The 17,300-nt window shown below is 40.4% G+C and overlaps 1 protein-coding gene across 2 annotated transcripts in view; it reads left to right on the top strand.

The window, feature by feature from the left end:
• Positions 1-5,691: 5,691 nt before the first annotated feature.
• The window catches only part of slc44a1b (solute carrier family 44 member 1b), a 45,496-nt gene continuing 33,887 nt past the window's right edge, over positions 5,692-17,300 (top strand). The window contains exons 1-4 of one of the 2 annotated variants that reach the window (XM_072668924.1): positions 5,696-5,907; positions 7,304-7,354; positions 8,019-8,108; positions 11,365-11,507. In XM_072668924.1, coding sequence (XP_072525025.1) covers positions 5,848-5,907; positions 7,304-7,354; positions 8,019-8,108; positions 11,365-11,507 — 344 coding nt within the window. In that variant the 5' untranslated portion in view covers positions 5,696-5,847. Of the gene's footprint in view, positions 5,908-7,303; positions 7,355-8,018; positions 8,109-11,364; positions 11,508-17,300 lie in introns of both variants that reach the window. The other variant, XM_072668915.1, reaches the window with a different exon arrangement.

The following is a 17,300-nucleotide window of genomic DNA, read 5'->3' as shown; positions in this document are numbered from 1 at the left end:
TTAGCACCTCCCTTCCCCCCATTTGACCAATCTCTTCAACCACCCAGTGCTTGATTGTTGATCATTTGAGTTCCTCAGAATGATTAAAGACCATCAATAAAGCACCTGAGATGACGATGATTAAAGGATCATGAATGTCTTGGAATAAAAGAGAAAAACAGCGACGGATTACCTGTTCATAACTTAGTGCCTGTGCCCCCCCCCCCCCCCCCCATGAAAAACATCAAAAGCTTTAACCATGTTCAGACAGATGAACAGAAACACCTGGTCTACTAAAACAAACAAAAACAAAACAAGACAGCAAGTCTGTCAAGTTGTTTGAACACTGCAGACAGAAGCATAAGGTGCTCAGAACATGCTGCACTATGTGATCCTGAAACAAACTCGGATGTCTCACTGCGTTGTGCTGATGGGAAATGCACTCGTGAAGTCCAAGTGCTGAGCCAAGTGATGGGCTAAAGATAAATTCAGAACAACCAAAGGTCACCCACGCTGACTCACCTTCACATCGATTCCCATAGATTGTGTATTTTTCTGGTCTGCTGATATTGAGTGTATTTGGTTTTGTTGTTTGAGCATGAAACTAATATTATTCAGTTGAACAGATTTGTAGCGCGTCACATTCCATGACTTTTTTCCTCTCTTACTATTCTCTTGGCAGCTTTCAGTGAGAACTGTTCTGTAACATGAGCATTGTGAAGGCCGAGTGAAATTCTGGAGTCCCGCACTGAAATTTCATTCAAGGTCTAACTGTAGACTTTGTACCAACATAGAAGAGGAAACCCCCCTTAGACGTAAGAGCAGTTCACAACTGAATCTGATTGTTTTTTGGTCCTTTGTGGTTCTTTTTTATTGAACAAATTTGATGCGGTAAGTCTCCTAGGATAAGACAGTATAACCAGTTTCACCAAACTTGCCTGACTGGACAGCAACACAGATCTGATTCAGCTTGTATTCTAACAGCTTGTTAAATCTGCCTACAGTATACTTTGTGCATTATAAGCAGTCTGGGTGCAATAATAAGGGAGTTGCAGGCATATCCATCAGCCTTACAGACTGCAGTTGACCTCAGGTAACCTGTGATTGGCAATGTAGGGAAGAGGTTAAGTGATGATGTCACAGCTCTGCATACAGCTTTCGATCCCGTCCAGATGTTGAAGAGCCTCCTCGGCTGGAGAGGAAGTTACGACACTAATCCCGCATTATAAATGACAAAAAACACCACAGAATGAAGAAATAGTGGAATACAGAGAACAGCCACGGCACGGACTGCACTCTGGACAGTCGAGCAGCCGTGGTGTCATTTCCAGTAAACTCCACTGGGTGAGATTTAGCAACGTTCTGTTTGCTGTGGCTAATCTATGAGCGTAATACACCAGTAGCTAGGCCACTACAAACAGGAGCAATTATTCAGCAAGGGTAAAATGTCAAATGGCATATTTCATTGTGTGCTGTTATTTATGTGACCTTTGTTATGTCTGGGGTGGGAATTCAATAGCATTGATCTTCTCGTTTCATATTCGTGTACTTTTTCTTGGTGTTATCTATGTTTTGGTTCATTCTTTGGCCACTGACGTTGACAAGAGTACTCTACTCTTTAAAAAATAAATGTTTTACAAAAGGTCCTTTGTACAGATCCATAGAAGAATCTTTTTTGTATGTAGTTATATATTTATTATATATATATAACTATAACTATATATATAACTATAACTACATACAAAAAAATATTCTTCTATGGATCTGTACAAAGGACCCTTTGTAAAACATTTATTTTTTAAAGAGAAGAGTACTATATATATATATATTCAAACGTTTCCTTTTTTCTCCCAATTTGGTACTGCCAACTGACCCACCCCCTTGCATTAGCAATGCTCCCGACAATAGGAGTGTAGGGACTTAACATGCTTCCTCTGATACATATGAAGCCAACCACACCCTTTTATTGCAGACAGCTTACACGCTTGGAGTAATGGTTCTGGTCCCCAGTTCCACCACACCAGCTAACAGATGTCTGTGCAAGCCAACATTGCATGGTTAGAGGAGTAAATGTGCTGCATCATGTGTCCATAGGAAATCGACCATTATCTGTGTGTGTGAGCTCAGTTCGTCCCGAGGGACAGTAGACAATACTGTACCCATAGCTTCCAGCCAGCCCTTACCCAGGGTCAGATCCAAAAAAGGGAAGCCATTTATTTTGGCATGTTTTCAGAGAAAAGTTCACATGGTGAAACTACACACTCATACACAGCTTACACAATGATGATGATAGTTCTGCCGAAAAATTAAACTGATATATTTCCCCTTAGGCCAAATATAATCAATCAGCAAAACATCAGACATGAAATATATCTGATTTCAACATGGATGTATGGGTTGAAGTCAGTTGTAGTTGTAGTCCATCTGTTCGCCTCCTTTCACCCTGTTCTTCAATGTTCAGGACCCCACAGGACCGCCACAGAGCAGGAAGTATTTGGGTGGTGGGTCATTCCCAGCACTGCAGTGACACTGACATGATGGTGGTGTGTTAGTGGTGTGTGTTGCACTGGTTTAAGTGGATCAGACATAGCAATGCTGTGACCATCCACTTACTGTATCCTTTATTAGACATCCCTACGGTCCACCTTGCAGATGTAAAGAGAGACAGAAGCTCTTCAGCTGAGTGAACAACAAAGCACGTCAGTATTTCACTTCGGATAAGAGTGTCCATAAATGTAAATGTAGAATTGTCATTGCTGCTATGAGGCTAAAGTAGTTAACAGGTAATGGAGACATTTAACCACCATCTAGCATTGTGAAAACTGCACACCTAAATCACCCACTTGCCTCAAACTGTCGGTTCGTTATGCCTTACTTTTGTCTATACATTGTTTTTAATAGATCCGTCTGCTTGTGATTTATGGGGTATATGTGCATGTATTAGAATGTATTAGATTTAGTGAAAAAACTGTCCGAATGAACTGTCTGAATTTTGCCTATAAATTTGTTGCTGTTGTTTTTTTTTGGTTTGTTTTATAGATAATAGCATGTCGTACAGTGTTTGTCACCACATAGGCACATCTACCTGACTTACTTAACACTTCAGCACTGATTTGTTTTGTTTTAGGTATAAGCACCCTTTGCTTGTTAGCTACATTGGTCTTACATTAGTTTCAGTGGAAATCTGTAGTAAATTTTAAATTTACATTTTAATGAAGTTACGTGAATTTAGTGTTAGAAATCTTGCCAGATCTTGCTCTACTTGGTATAGCATGGTGTAATTAAAAGGCCAGGAAATTGAACCCTAGTCTGCCACAGGAAGGCCGTGTTGTTACCCCCAATACTACACCAAACACATTTTTAGAACTTCAGGAGGATGCAAATCATATCAAATTTAATAAAGCACCTGTATTCTTGTGAATGTACTGATGTTCTTCAGGCCCTCCAAACACTCTTTTAGAAGGTCTGGTCCTTCATGCTCTCAGGCCTTGACAGACACATAGCCTAACAACAAGACTTGATCCCACACAGATAAACAGAAGGACTGCTGAGTTTGAATAAATGTAGTGCATGACTATGACATTGCTTCAGATTTGGGGTAAAAGTTCAGGTCATTGAATTCTAGGAAGGAAAGTCATTGTGCTTAAGAAGCAGGTAAACAGCTCCTACGCAGAGAGCGCATCCTTAACCACAGAGGCATGTGCTGTAATACATTTAGATATGATTAGAGTGTGCATTTACAAAGGAATGCAGTCTGATGCTTTAATCCCTGCTCTTTAGCAATGCATATTTCTCTTACTAGACATAACCTGCCCAAATTCATGTCAGCAAAACTTTCACCTTAATCTCTGAAGGGCTTATGCTGGATGTAAAATTGCTAAGGCAAAAAGCAAGAACTGGCCAGCAAGCTTATAAGTTCTATATGAGATCTATGACATTTTAGACATATAAGGTTCTCACCAAACCACACCGAACGACGTTGTTTACATCTCAGCCACTGAATTATACAGATCAGTTTATTTCCCCTTTTAAGTATGGAAAAATAAGGGTTGTTTAAACTAACTGTTTACTACATTTCACCTTTAGCCCAAACAAAACCGATCAGCCAATATATCTGCAGTCTGAAGTGTGATCCTTTGGTTCTACACTGCAGCTACAAGGCCAATAGAATAGACGTTTATTTTACTGTAAAAGATTTTGAGTGACTTACACTTCCATTACTTTTAAGCTACACTAGCCTGCGCAAAACTGAAGAAGCAAACTGTAAACACTGAACTGTCTTGGCTGATAAACTAGATTTGTGGTAAAGGTGAATCAATCAACATAACCCCTGAAAGCAGAAAGGCTTATTACACACTAAGATGTAACTACAGGCACTTCTGTACAAACTGGTGAGGCTATTCTTTGGTACCAGCAGTTTGTATTAACACTTAACACGGTAAGCTGTTTAAAGGGTTAAATGCACACTTTTTTTCAAGAGACACATTATATTTTATTGGTGCAAAGTATTGAAACCTATTTAAGAACTAATAGCGCCCCCCTCTGGTGAATCTTGAGCCCTTGAAACATGAGTGAGCAAGTGAGTGAGTTTCACAAGACCAATGTGCTTCATTTTCACAAAAATGGTACTGTACATGTACATTTATATCCCCTAAGGTACAACTAAGGTACAAACAAGTGTCCTCAAAGGTCCATCTAGATTATTAGGTTATTTTGATTATTATTAGTAGTAGTAAATGAATACATAGTTGTATATTTAAAGTATGCCTAAACTATATTTATTTTCCAGTTAGAAAAATAAACTTTAAAAAAAGAAATGTATATATTTCCCCCTTCACTCAAATATGTCAATTTGTTGGGGGGAAAACACTTCCACCATTTCTGAAGGGCAGTTATCCAGCCCTCCTTTGCAAACACAATGAGTATCTGCATAGTTTCCTCAGTCATAAGAGTGTTTACCTTGCCTTATTTTTTAACCTTCACTTTTCAGCTTCTTCAAGATGTTTCTACATGTTCGTTTCCAAATGTTCAGCCACACTGCAATTACATTTTGCTGAAAAAAAGGCTGAATGTCTCATATCTTAGTGTGCCTCCCTCTATGGAGCACTGTGCAGTCCACCTACCAGTATTTTAGCATGTTCTCCAGACTACTGTCTGTCTGGCAAGGGTGTCCCAAAATCTTTGGTCAGGTGGAATAATATTAAATTCACATTTCACAGCCATTTAACTAAAGCAGACACATGGTATTATACCCTTTTGTTATCAATTCAGATTAGAGCATAAATCCGTTAATCCAAATAAATACAGTTGGAGCAAACAAATTAATTCTAAATTAAACATTTTATTATAAAACATTATTATTATTCATACAGAAAATATAATAATAATAATAATAATAATAATAATAACAACAACAACAACAACAATAATAATAATAATAAATTAGAGCACAGGTTTGGGAATTTCACAATAAGGTCATGCCTTTTGGGAGGCAGAGGCAGATTCATGAGCTCATTGCAACAAACGCTTGGTGTGTTGTAGGTGACTGCCCTCTAGTGGAGCACGACACGAGCGCCACTTCCAATCCGACGCTCCACTTGTTTACTCCAGCTGTTTACAGTAGGGTAAATTGGGTGGGATCTATTCACTCGCCTGTATCCCCCGCCCTCCACTCTCTCTCTCTCTCTCTCTCTCTCTCTCTCTCTCTCTCTCTCTCTCACACACACACACACACACACACACACACACAATACTCACCCTCTCCCTGGTACAACAGTGAACAATAGAACAATGGCTCCCTTCTGTATCGCAGCTCGGCAGCTCCGTGCTGTTGCTGTAGTACACACGTAATGCTGCACACTGCAGAAGATGAGCGAGCAGAGAAGGTCAACATCAAGCTCCTTTCAGCCAAGGTCCAGGTGGAGAAAGGTGGATTTACTACTTTGCTGACTCACGGGAATACAGATAAGTTGGAAGCCAGTGGTTTCAGGCTAAAGCATTAGAGCAGTGCAGCTGTCTTGTCTGTATGAGGCTGATGTCTCTGTTGATGAAATGCAGGAGCTGTCATGGCTGTAGGTGGTGGTGATTCGAGCGGTTTAGCTACCGTCAGCTAGTGTGCGGTGTGTTTTAGTGTAGGTGACGGTGTTAATGATGCTTTAAGGGGTCTATAGTGGAGGGAATGTCCCTGGACAAGGTGTCAGACAGGCTGCCATTAGAAACAGCTGTGCAGACAGTCTGTAGTTTGGGCCTTTGTCAGAGATAAGATACATGAAATGCACACATTGTGCACCTCATGACTTATTGTGGTGATGGGGTAATGATGATGATGATGATGATCAAGGTATATTTATATATATGTATGTAATCACATACTACTATTGAGGGGAACCAATCAATAAGTGGACACTGTTTGGTAGATGCAGGTATTCAAAGGAAAAAAAGAAGTTTTTATGATTTTTGGTTTTTATGTGATTTTTGTGTTGTTTTTTTTGTAGTTTGTTTGTTTTGTATTTGAAAGGCACATTTAAAACAACTTGCGTTGAATACAGTGAAAACACATGCGATAAAAAACACGTAGAAATGAATCTTTTTTCAGTTGAATTGAAATGTATCTGAATCTTTTAATTAACGTCAATTTATCGTGGTGTAATAGAGAAAAAATATTAAGCGTTACAACAACAGCAGTCTCAAGGATTGAAGTGCGCAGTGCTTCATGGGTAGTGTAGTTTTCGCCACGCCCACTCAGCGCAGACTACATTGACAGAGCTCACTTCTAGAACTACAACTCAGAAAATGTTACGAACCGAGCTCACGAAAACACACAAACCCCCCGAAATGATAGCGAAAAGCCGTGCACGCCATTAACCGACCCAGACTGGTTACTACGTTATTCGGGTGTCGAGATGTCGCTGTACCGCTCCCAGCGACGCGAGTTTAGCGGTTTGCGCGGGTTTAGCTGCCACTCCGCTGCGGAGGTTCAAACTTGGCGGCCTCCGCCAGTGTCCCACCATTCCGTGTGGGCCAGCAGCTCGCAGCGTGAGTGGATGATGAGGCCCAGCCTGTTCCTTTTCCGGCTACACCTGCTCCGATCCTCCAGGAAGTGCAGCGCCATAAAACCCTAAAGTAATAATCCCTCTTCCCCCCGGAGCGAGGAGAGCCGTTGTTTAGCATGTCGCGAGCACGGGGGAGGCCGTTCGCGCGAGCTCTCTGATGGAGACGTCGTCGTAGTGCGCGGGGGCACGCGATTCATGCAGGGTAGCAAAATAACAACACGCACCGTCAACTCCCTGCAAGTTGGGGTTATTGTTTTTCTCTCCTGGTGTAGCCTTTAGGTCTTTGCGGATCGCCTGCAATGGGATGCTGCGGTAGCACGGAGGTAAGAGACCCGCCTCCTCCGCCCTCCTTGGCGCTCTTTAAACGAGCTCGGGACTGGAAGAAATGCTGCTTTTTGTTGTTTTGTTCTTGCGCGCTCGCGGCCGAGGTCTTTACTGTTTGCTGGAAAGCGTGTAATCCTTATGTTTATGTCCACCCTCTGCCTCACCACTCTCTTTATCCATATGCATGGGTTTGATCCGTACGGGGTTTGTTCATGGTTGTGTATCGGTGTGCAACTCTGGGGTGCTGTGGGTGTTGTTTTTGCAGCGCACCGATGCGCGAAATGCGCACCCAGCTAGCTGCCCATAAACCCGAGCTAAGCGCGCTGAGACTGCGGGGATTTGCACTGGGACCCATAGGGATAAAGCATACGTGCTCAGTGCATGTCACACAAACACCTATGAAGACACACGTTAGCTTCATTACACATTGCATGCGCAACGACACACACAAATATTCAGGGCACCCGTTGGTTCCTCTCCAAGCATGTGCTGGGTTATGATTGCACACTCATTCACTAAAGACAGCTAACTGCGCTTCCTGTTGTTGTGATTAGGGAATGCTTTAAGCTCATTCAGGCTACTTATACAAAGGCACTGATGTGAGGATATGCTGTGTAAACCAAACTAATGTGACTCGGATGACATTGCATTTCTGCCTTTTAGAGGGCAAAACGAGAATGGAAACCCCTGGAGGACCGAAGCTGCACGGATCTGCCATGGTTTCTCCTGTTCACCCTCTTCTGTGTAGGAATGGTAAGCTAAACATGCCCTGGTTTGGGTCCTAGCCTGGGGTAGCAGTGCTGCTCAGTATTGACCGATGCACACAAGCCTTAATCATATTGCAGATAACTGCATCTCAGCATGGGCTATAGTATAATTCCAACTATGTGTGGGATTATTATTATTATTATTATTATTATGAATGTTTGCTTTCATGTTAATGAACTCATATTCATCCATACTTTATTCTGCTCGGATCCATTTCGGACGTTTGTGTGATTTATGTACTGCAAACAGTCGCAATTCAGTTATACAGGACCATTTCCACGTCTCTCGTTGTCCCTTTTGACGAGCTTTGTTTGTTACTGTGCCTTTAAGACTGACCCATGTAAATGAGGTGTGTTCTGATTGACTGTCCCTGTAATGCACCTCCTTCAAAAAGCAGTCCAGTCGGAAAGACGCCGCACAATTTTAACATAAATCGGCAGTTAGGTGGATGTATCCAAATGCGAAAAAATATGATGGGTGCAGCTATATAAAAATTCACTGTTTTTGTGACATCACAAAAGTAAACGGGCTGTTTTTGTAGCTTTTATTGAAAATAAAAAGTGAAAACAGTTGATTTTACCATTATATGAGCCCTTTAATGCACACTTGTTGTAACATCTACCTTTTTTCATAAAAAATTCTAATTGGGGAAAGACCATGGGAGATCTTTTTTAAGATTATATAATCGTGGGTGGTTTCATACTTGCCTCGCCGTACATTGTTTTTTAAAAGGCACATGTAAGTACTGAGTCGTTATTTATTAATCACATAAGAATTATTGATATGATCCTCCACATCCTCTTCTCTGCATTCACTGACAACAGAGTGGTTATGGCTGTGCATGCTGTTAGAAAGGAGTGCTATATATATGTGTTGTATACTGGCCTTCACCTCAGCCTCTTTACCACTTCATGAATGATTGAAAGATCATCCCATTTAGTTTGAATATATATGCCACTTCACTGAACGCTTCAGGTCTATCTTTTTGTGGCAATGAGGACTTGCAGGATGATACAGAAAATCTTGGTTGTTTTAAAGGCAGTGCCGTGTCATGTAATAGTTTTATGATTGCACAGATTGGAAGAGGAATAAAAAAGAGGAAGAGTTAATAATGAAACAAATCATTTATGTAATTTATGGTGTATGCTTTTTGAATACACACTCTCCAAAAACATTACATTATAGGATACAAACAGTGTCTCTGGGTTGGTGCTGTCAGAGATGTATGTAATGTATCTTTACTTAGCACAGTTGTACCGCATTCCTCTGAATCCTTTAACCGCTGGCTTTTAATGTTATTTTTCCTTTAGGAAAAGGTTGATGTTAGCAAGATGTTAACTCCTCTAACTGATGTTAGCTAGATGTTAACTCCTCTAACTGATGTTAGGTAGATGTTGACTGTTGTAGCTGATGTTAGCTAGATGTTAACTCCTCTAAATGATGTTAAGTAGATGTTGACTGTTGTAGCTGATGTTAGGTAGATGTTGACTGTTGTAGCTGATGCTAGCTAGATGTTAACTCCTCTAACTGATGTTAGGTAGATGTTAACTCCTCTAACTGATGTTAGCTAGATGCTAACTCCTCTAACTGATGTTACGTAGATGCTAACTCCTCTAACTGATGTTAGCTAGATGCTAACTCCTCTAACTGATGTTAGCTAGATGTTAACTCCTCTAACTGATGTTAGGTAGATGTTGACTGTTGTAGCTGATGTTAGCTAGATGTTAACTCCTCTAACTGATGTTAAGTAGATGTTGACTGTTGTAGCTGATGCTAGCTAGATGTTAACTCCTCTAACTGATGTTAGGTAGATGTTGACTGTTGTAGTTGATGTTAGCTAGATGTTAACTCCTCTAACTGATGTTAGCTAGATGTTGACTGTTGTAGCTGATGTTAGCTAGATGTTAATTCCTTTAACTGATGCTAGCTAGATGTTAACTCCTCTAACTGATGTTAGGTAGATGTTGACTGTTGTAGCTGATGTTAGGTAGATGTTAACTCCTCTAACTGATGTTAGGTAGATGTTGACTGTTGTAGCTGATGTTAGCTAGATGTTAACTCCTCTAACTGATGTTAGGTAGATGTTGACTGTTGTAGCTGATGTTAGGTAGATGTTAACTCCTCTAACTGATGTTAGGTAGATGTTGACTGTTGTAGCTGATGTTAGCTAGATGTTAACTCCTCTAACTGATGTTAGGTAGATGTTAACTACTCTGACTGATGCTAACTAGTCGTTAACTAGACTTGAACTACTCTAACTGATGTTGAATAGATGTAAACTAATCTAGGTTGGTGTTAGCTAGGTATTGAACACTCTGGTTGATGTTAACTTGCTGCTATCTACTCTTAACTATCGGTCGCTAGATGTTAACTACTCTAGCCAATGTTTGCTAAATGTTAACTACTCTAGCTACTCTATTTCTCTGACAAAGACCTAGACAACGAGTCCTCCTCAGCATCCAACACTGCACTGGTTCATTAGCTTCGTTAGCTCTTTAGTTATTCTGAAGAGGCAGCCTCCAGTACTAAACCAGCATAAAATGTACCAATTTCCCTCAATTTGTGAATAATAAAACACTTTTGTAAAGTCTATTTTGCTGCTAAATTGTGCTACTGTTTACTGTCATCTAAAATATAAGCCTACAGCCCCACATTAACTTTACTGAATCTTTTTTGGTCCCCTTTCCTGATGAGTAACCGTTTATCCATTTGGTAACTATTACAGAAACTGGTACCTGTGCAGTACCCTTTTTTGACAGTGTATATTGAGAAAGCTTGTATCCAGCCTGTAATGATTTATTTAGTAAACAGACAGACAAAAAGATGGATTTGAATTTATAGACATACATGATGCTAATAGTTTTCACTGTAACAAATCACAGTACATACAGCACACAGCATTCCTAAAGATGTATTGATAGGATAAGACGTATAATATGAGAAGGTGTATGTAATAGATGTAATAAGATGGTACTAAGGATGTAATAAGTCAAGTCAAGTCAAGTCAAGTCAAGGGTTTATTGTCATTTCAACTACATACAGAGTACACAGTGAAACGAAACAACGTTCCTCCAGGACCATGGTGCAACATAGACAGTGCATACAAGACACAAGTGCAACACAAACAAACAAACAAGTGATAAGGATATATTACAAAAATAATTCGATTTAGACTTAGAATTGGACTTGGGCTTGGTGTGTTGTCCTTGATGCATGCTGACTGTAAGTTTGCTTTTCACAGGGTGCAATCTGTGGGTACACCATAGTGACAGGGGGCGCAGCACGGCTGGTGTTTGGATATGACAGCTATGGGAACACCTGTGGCCAGCGCAATGAGGCCATCGAAGGGGTCAGACTGAGCGGCCTGGACCATAGGGATAGAAAGTGAGTCAGCCATCTCTCTCTCTCTCTCTCTCTCTCTCTCTCTCTCTCTCTCTCTCTCTCTCTCTCTTATTCCTTTCTCCTCTCTCCACATTTTCTGCTTTCTTGAGCACCTGCTCTCAGCGCTCGGGCAAGGGCACGGGCCACGCAGGGGAACAGTTCTGCGCTCTTCGATTATCACATCAATGCACATGTCAGGCAGCTGCAAGCTTCACCTTTAGATGCCGGAGACCTGGCAGAAGCATACTGAGGCTTTAATAATTCAGAAAGACCCTGAAGGAGGTCTCTGTCGTGTTCCACACAGTGCTGAATGCCTGCCAGCCAGTGGTGGGGGGGGGGATTGGGTGATAGGTATTTCAGGCCCTTTCATTTGCATCGATGTCAAATTACTCCTTTGATGAGCTAAAGTGCGCTTGACGCTTCTCCACTTTGCCAGGAATTGGGAGAAGTAACTCGGCAGGAGCAGAGTAATTAATTAGTGAGACTTTCACTAGTGATATGAGTGTTTTTAAAAACATCTAGGTAGAATTCTTGTTTTGGAGAGATAGCTGTGCTATAGAGAATAGATCTGGTGTTTGTGCTTCCTCTGTTAGTTTGGAAAAAAGCCTTGACAGATACAATTACAGATAAAATTAGGTCACCCTACAAAACCCCTTGTCTTTTTACACATTGTTGAATATGTGGACATTCATTCTAACAGGAAGCAGGATGCAGGTACTATAACTAAACAACTAAATGTTTGAGCTTCCCAAGCCTTTGTGTAGAAAAACAGTCCCAAACCATGACATTACCACCTCAACGCTTCAGCGATGGTGTGAGAATAACACATCTTCTGTTATTGTGCCCAGAAAAACATCTATCCAAAGCACATTGTTCCAGAAGTCCTGGTCTTTGTTTAGGTGTTCTCTAGAAAACATTAGTCTTGCCCTGATGTGTTTTGTGACCTCAAGTCTTCCTTGAACACCTCCTATAAAAAAAGCTACCTGTAGATCTCATGATGACATTTTAGGACTGGTGGAGACTTGTTTATGCATGTTGTAGTCTGATCTTGGGCTAACCATATTAGAAGTTGGTTTAATGAGATCTTTTAAAATCCTTTCCCAGTCTCCTGCATCTGCAACCTAGACCAAGAAAGATCTGTAGGCATCAGAGGGCTCTTTGGATCTTTCCATAGTGCTACCACTCACTTCAACAGTCAAGACCAAACCAAACTGAATGTCTGAGATTTAAATAAGAAAGGTTCCTCTAAAATCCCCTCGTTCTAACCATCTGCAGCTGATGTGCTGCACATTTTTGTTTTACAAGGCTCCAGACCAAAAGTTAGCTTAAGGAGGCAGTGGCTTGTAAAGCAAAACAAATTTGCAACCTATACAGTGGAAACCAATTACAGTGCCAAATAAAATGTGCAAATCACTAAGCAATAAGTACAGAGTAAGGTACATCTGTGCTTTGGCATGGTTAATGCAACCTATGAACTCGGCATAAGCTGTATCATTATCATATCATCTTCAAGACATACAGTTTTTTTCCATTAACAAAATTTGGGAATTTGGTGAAGGGTAATTCGTCATGTGATATTATGTAGGCAGTTTTAAATTTCATGTTAGTGTCTTTGAATTATTTCTCTGCTGTTTTTAGTGTGCACAAGGAACACTCTTTGTTTTTTTTAATGCCTTAAACTCTGTGTTTTTCCCTAATTTGTTTAAATTGGTTTTTTCCTGTTACTAAATCTGTTTTTTCGGCTATAATTTTGGTTGTTTTTGAATGAACTTTGCAGTATATAGCCAGCTATATGTATCTATATGCATGTTATCATACATGAGCCACGCAAATTCCCGAAGTCAAAGTTTTTCTGTAAAGACATGTGTCTTCCAGTAGTCCACTGGTGGGACAGGCATTTTGTAAATGCTGATGTTCATTGCTTAAAGCTTAGCTTGGCTCAGCTGCTGTTTTATTTTTCAGATTTGTAGTGAAAATTCCAAAGTCTTGAAATGAGGTGTGTTCAGGTAAATTTCGGGTGTATTGCTATCTCGGCAACGGAAAGCACAGGTGCGCCACTGGCTGAAAACAACCTAGGCAGACGTCAACACTCAGACGTTCATTTCTGTCTTGGCAGTGAATTGTCAACACAGGCACGTGCCCAACGTGTATACTCCCGCTTTGCACCAAGTCAGACTGCACCTGGCTCTTAAAGGGAATGTTAAAGTGACACGCTAGTTGGTTTATTGCACGTTACACCTAGAACACACCAATGATTAATTCAGTGTGTTTTGTGAGCTTCGAACCGCATCATACTTTTCTCATCATTACGAAAGCAAAGACACATCATTGACATACCCTGATTCAAGCTGCACAGTGAGCGGTTGATGGCTCACCAAAGGATCGTTCCAGAGGAATCATCCCGTATTAAAAACTTGTGTCATACTACAGTGCTCTACTACAGTGCCATCCCCTGTAGTATAGCAGCACATCATTCATATCAGCAGTAGTCAGCAAGGTACAGATCCAAGTTTTCCTTAATGACTTTCATTCTGTGCTCTGCTTTGCTTCTTCTTTGCTGACTCATACAACCAAAATCACGCAGGCCAAATGAAACTTGCCATTCGGGTTTATGAATGTCATCTTTATACTGGAACATCGGTCCAGTGCTGCTCAGGGCTGCTCTCTATCCTCTGGGTTTTTCTGACTCACTGCTTAATTACCACATTAGGTGGCAATTATGTGCATCGTAAAAAAAAAAGTGTAATAGCTGACCGAGGACCTGCACTATTGAAATAAAGTGAATCTGCAGATTCTGCTACCTAGAGATCTTACTGGATTAACAGTGGCCTAAGGTCAGATTAGCTTCATTCTGGGACCGTCTGGAACCACTGGCTGGTGTGGGGAGCATGCTTTAGTTATTAATATATTAATAAACCTAGAGGCAGCTGTGAATTAGCCAGTTAATTTCAGTGGTAGCTGGCTGATACAGTACACAGTGTGTGGATGAAAAGCACTTAGTATTTTAGCACCCTCTTCAGCACTTATTTTAGAGCCCATGCTTTTAGAAATGCTCATTGTAGTTAACAGCTATATCTGAATGGGCTTCAAGTAAAGGAACATGCTTTTTTGCCATTATTGTTATTATTTAATCTGTAATGCTTAGCTACAGCCTTGTAAAAGGTTATTATGATGATAATTGAGCCACAATGCAATTCTGTATCTGTATTTAAAGTGATCAGTTTTTTAAGCATATAGAAAATTATTGTAATCTGTTGTGATTTATGACTTTTATATGCAAAAGACTCCTACAGTGGCAAGAAAAAGTATGTGAACCCTTTGGAATTTCATGGTATTCTGCATTAATTAGTCATAAAATGTCAATCTGATCCTCATCTATGTCAAGCATAATGACAAATATAATGTGCCTAAAATAATAACACAAAGAAATATGATCTTGCATGTCTTTATTTAAAAAGTAAACAAACCCTTGGAATTAATAGCCCCATAGCCCCCCCCCCCCCCCCCCCCCAGGCAGCAATAAACTCAACCAGGCGCTTTCTAGGTAGCTGTTTCTGTCATATTCCCCAGGACGCCTCATGTACGGCTCTATTCAAGTCAACCCATAGCATTTCTATTGGGGTTGAGATCTGGTCTCTGACTTGGCCACTCCAAAATGCTGATTTTGTTTTTCATTAGGACTTCAGTGTTTTGGGTCATTGTCCTGTTGCATCACCCAACTTCGACAGTGTTTCAGCTGACGTACAGACACTTCAGTCTTAGTTTCATCTGTCCACAAAACATTTTGCCTGTATCGTTGTGGAGTGTCAGTGTGGTTTGCAAACTTCAAGTGTGCAGCAATGTTCTTTTTAGTTAGCAGTGGCTAAGCTTATTTGTTGCTGCTGTGTTTGTTTGTTGCTGCATCCTCTATCCGTCCTTCATCAGTGGTCACACTGATTTAAACAAAATGCAGCATTTACATTTACGGTATTTAGCAGACGCTCTTTATTCAGAGCGACTTACAAAAGTACTTTGCTATTTACCCAAGAAAAACCTTAGCTAGTTAGAATAGACTGTGTTACCATGGTAGTGCAGAGAGAGAACTACAGTTACAAGATGTTGTTTTTGAGAGGCATGGTTTTTATGTGACAGCAAAGATAAGTGCACAAAAAGTTCTTATTGTACATTAAGTGTACAAAGTGAGGGTGTGTTTATGCTTGTAGTGGGATCCCTTGGTCCAGAACAAGCAAGAAAATTTAAAATTTTTACATTTCAGAGGGGACGCATGATGCCTCATGACAGGCTGCAAGTAGAGGTCTGCACAAGGCGTGTGTTTGTGGATCCTCTGTGACCCACATAATAACTAATGAGCGGGATTTACTTTTAGAGCACCGCAGCCATAATGGGCAAACTTCCAGCAGGTTGTGGGTTGAAGCAGGCAGGTAATATCTCTCGCTGGGAGAAGCAGAGCTTGGACGGATAGATCACTGGCTGCTTGTGGAAGCAGGGAGAATAAATACAGTGCAAGTGAACTGCAGGAAAAAATAAATCAATTCAACTTCAAATATGAACCCTTAAACCATTGCTTATTAAATCACATCCTCTTGATATCAGTATTAAACCCTATTTTTCATGAAGTAAACATGTTCATTTGTTTATTGCCACTGAACAACGTATGTCAAAGTTATTAAAATAATGTTACTGTGGCTGCATGCCAACTTACGCACGTCTTTACTGAGGCAGCTACACTGATGAATGCTATTGTAATAGTGACAAGTTTAAAAACCCTGTGTAGTGTGGCAGTCTGGTTTAGGAAACAGCCCTGCTAAACTGAAGAGGTTAAAGCAGAGAAACGTGGGCAGGTCTGCACGGAGACTCACTCTAGATGAAGCACGCTGATATGGACGGCATGATGCTGGTGGAGCGGGCAGAAGCGACCTAATGCCCGTGTACAAGTCTAACTGCAGGAAAGCCTATAACTCAACCATCACATTATGTCCTACGTTTGTTGTGTCGTTTAGATGATTCGTATTGTGGTTATACTTCAAACTAGCCGCACTAGAGCCCACCTGCTGAGGTGGTCTCAGCCTGCTTGTTTGGGGAAAGTTTGAAAGGCAGCGTTCACACTTACTCTAACAAAAAAACGGTAACAGAGAGTTTGTTTTAATTGAACCAAAACTGAAAAGCATAAACACACCATTAGTGACATTATGACAGTGTCCAAAGTAGGTCTAAGCATGACAAAGTGACAAGGATAATGGAGGAGGACTCTCAGCTTCATGACTTGTTCAGTAGCCTGATAGCCTGTGGGTAGAAACTGTTCATAATTCAAATAAACTTCAAATATTGATTCAGTGCATCAATACTACTTTTAAATCCAAAAAAATGCATTAAAATACTGTCAGAATTTTCTGGCACCCCTTATTTGCCTATCCAGAGTTGGCATGCCTGTCATAGATCTATTGAGAAATAGTCAGTAGACGAAACGATTATTTGATGTCAATAAAAAAAATAGAAGTAATAATAATAGATTATTCAATAATTATCAAAAAATAGTCAATAAATGTAATACGGATGTAAGAATGGCATGTATTGTATTGGATAGCATTGTTGTATTATGACTAGCATGCTAACTTGTGGCTAGCATGTTAGCTAGAAGCTAGCATATTAGCTAGTTGGTAGATACAATATAAAGAACTTTTGTTTCCAATGTAGTTCTTTTGTAATATTGGATGCATTCAGTTAACAATTCTAGCCATTCCTTAATAGTAATTTTTTTGTTATTTTGTATTTTGTACTTTTCTAATAGTAAAAGTA

The sequence above is a fragment of the Salminus brasiliensis genome, chromosome 2 (assembly GCF_030463535.1).
Source record: "Salminus brasiliensis chromosome 2, fSalBra1.hap2, whole genome shotgun sequence".
NCBI lineage: Eukaryota > Metazoa > Chordata > Actinopteri > Characiformes > Bryconidae > Salminus > Salminus brasiliensis.
The sequence above is the reverse complement of the archived record's forward strand: the minus strand, read 5'-3'. Positions and strand labels throughout refer to the sequence as shown.